The 2438-nt window shown below is 36.0% G+C and overlaps 1 protein-coding gene across 1 annotated transcript in view; it reads right to left on the bottom strand.

The window, feature by feature from the left end:
* Positions 1-2438, bottom strand: part of LOC107094903 (spondin-1-like) — a 160000-nt gene that overhangs the window by 12819 nt on the left and 144743 nt on the right. The window contains exons 13-14 of the mRNA XM_015390793.1: positions 1231-1398; positions 189-347 (exon numbers count right to left, since the gene is read on the bottom strand). Coding sequence (XP_015246279.1) covers positions 189-347; positions 1231-1398 — 327 coding nt within the window. The remainder of the gene's footprint in view (positions 1-188; positions 348-1230; positions 1399-2438) is intronic.

Raw genomic sequence — 2438 nt, 5'->3', positions numbered from 1 at the left:
AAAGATAATGCAAATAATTTTGCAACAATATTTCTCCCAAACAAATGGTTTTGATACAGAGTGCAGTGGACTTTATACAATAAAAACTGTCAAGAAATACTCAAAGGAAAAAAAAAAAGTTAAATTGAGAAATGAAAAAAGGAAAATATCCTGAACTAAAGGAGAGAGTTTAAAATTCAAGGACTCACGACACTCAGGCAGCATGCACTTCTCTGTTTGTTCCAGCTCCTCTGTGCACTCAGCAGGATCAGACTTCAGCATCCGCTGACGCTTTCGAACTCCCCGGCCGCACGTCACGCTACACTCACTCCAGTCCGACCAGGGGGACAGCATACAGGGGATGGTGTCTGAACACAAACACACAAAACAGTTTCCAGTGTGCAGATCAGTTGACTTTTGTGTTAGAGAGAGCTGAATACTTGATTTATGTAATAGTCAAGCTTTGGTAATAAATGCTTTTGTTGTTAATGCAAACATAATAAATGCAATAAATGTTCTGTTTGGCCTCTTTTAATCTCAAATTAAGTCTCAAAGCAACAGTGACAAACAAAAAACATTGTAAGTAGGTACTAAGGTAGCAGGTTATTTATAGAAAGGCAAGATTATTGGACTTGTAAATTAACTTTAACTGCATTTCAAACATTTTCATCCATTAAGAACTAACACTGCTATGCAGGGAATATGGAGAATTAAAATTGATTCCGGTTAAAAAGTAAAAAAAAAAATGTTTAATATGAAAAAGGAAAAAGAGCACATAATACTGAAATGAAATGTATATTTTCAATTTGATGTACAATAAAATGCAGAGCGTACAGGCCGTGAAGTTCCATAACTTATTTTAGTATGAAATTATTAAATAAAAAAGTTTCCTCTGATTGTGGTGCAGATATTTATTATCTTCTATGCTCTAATAGAGGTTTTCAATCACATCCGTCAAACATTTATACAAATAAAATAAATCCACAAATAGCCACCTAAAACATGTTATTTAAAATGTAATTGCAAAGATTAATGTTTTATCTATATAAAAGTGACCAATGCTGTCTAAAAGCAAAGGTTGTGCTGTTATCTGCAATTGTTCCTCCTGTAGGCGTACACAGGGATTAAAGCAAAAATTAAATCCTGAGCCTGAACTTCTTCGACAAAGGCAAGAACAAATTGCACAGGGTGCAATTTGGTAATTATACAATTACCAAAACAAAAAAAATACACAAAGAACTGCAAACTCACGGCATTCTGGCATCATACACTTCTCCATCTCAGCAACCTCAGTTTTACACATCGATCCGTCGATAGGGGGCATCTTCACCATTCGCTCCCGTCTCCTCATGCCAAGACCGCAGGTGACGCTACAGGGGTCCCACTCCGCCCACTCTGTCACAACACAGCTGCTGGGAGCTGTGGGAAGCAAAACAAGAATCTCCAAATCAAACACTTATTGAATGAATAAAATTTTTGTTTTATTTCTCGATTTGTTTTTCATCGTGCCGAAATAAAACCTACTTACTAATGAGATAACAGTAGGATTAATGGCAGCGTCTGTATCTAAGTAGGAATGTAAGGAGCTCATTGCGACTTTAAAAAATGGCTTTAATATAAAAAAATCTGCATCAAAATGAGAAAAAAGTTTGCTGTCTGAATAAAGCTACTTAAAGTGTATGGAAAGCAAACTAGTTGAAAATGAAATCAATAAGTAATTAAAAAAATACCTATCAGCTCTACAGCGCTTTCTACCACAGCATCATCAATGTTAACATCATGACGACTAATTATCAGCCTGATCATTTCAAAAATTAGTTCATGGTGACTTAAAGAAACATATTCTGACATAGATCCAGCCAATGATGGTTTTCTGTTCATGAAACTCCACCAAGCTAGTTGTTGCTAGCTCAACTAGCAGGCAGCCAGAATGAAGACTAGATCCTGTTTGGTGTCAGCCCATGGGGGTGCAGATCCAACCTGCTGACGCTGATTGGCCAACTAAGTCATTAATGTTAAAAATGTCTTTATGAAATCAAAAGGCAATAGAAGAAAACATTATTATGAAATAAAAGCTGACTGATGGAATAAAATAAAAACTCCTCAGCAATAATCTATATTTTCGTGATAAATTATCAAAGTAAATCATTGTATGGTTCTTTTTATTCTTATAAAATATATTGCATAGTAATGAGCTGAGAATTTTACTTGCATTCAGTTATTTCAAAATGTCATTGTTACATTAAAAGTCATAGAGAAACGGATGTTCCAACCCTTGCATTTCCGAATTCTCCCGAGTTGTATTGGTCGTTTATCAAGGGGGAGGGATTGTTGTGGCGGAAGGTTCACAAGCAGGTTTGATTATAGGCCGGTGGTTGGAAGCATCTTGCTAACCAGTCAGCAACTTAGTGCTAGTAGGTTCCCAATGGAAAATTACATTGGGACCAAGTAGCACTTTT

The sequence above is a fragment of the Cyprinodon variegatus genome, unplaced genomic scaffold, assembly GCF_000732505.1.
Source record: "Cyprinodon variegatus isolate N-32 unplaced genomic scaffold, C_variegatus-1.0 Scaffold513, whole genome shotgun sequence".
NCBI classification, from domain to species: domain Eukaryota; kingdom Metazoa; phylum Chordata; class Actinopteri; order Cyprinodontiformes; family Cyprinodontidae; genus Cyprinodon; species Cyprinodon variegatus.
The sequence above is the reverse complement of the archived record's forward strand: the minus strand, read 5'-3'. Positions and strand labels throughout refer to the sequence as shown.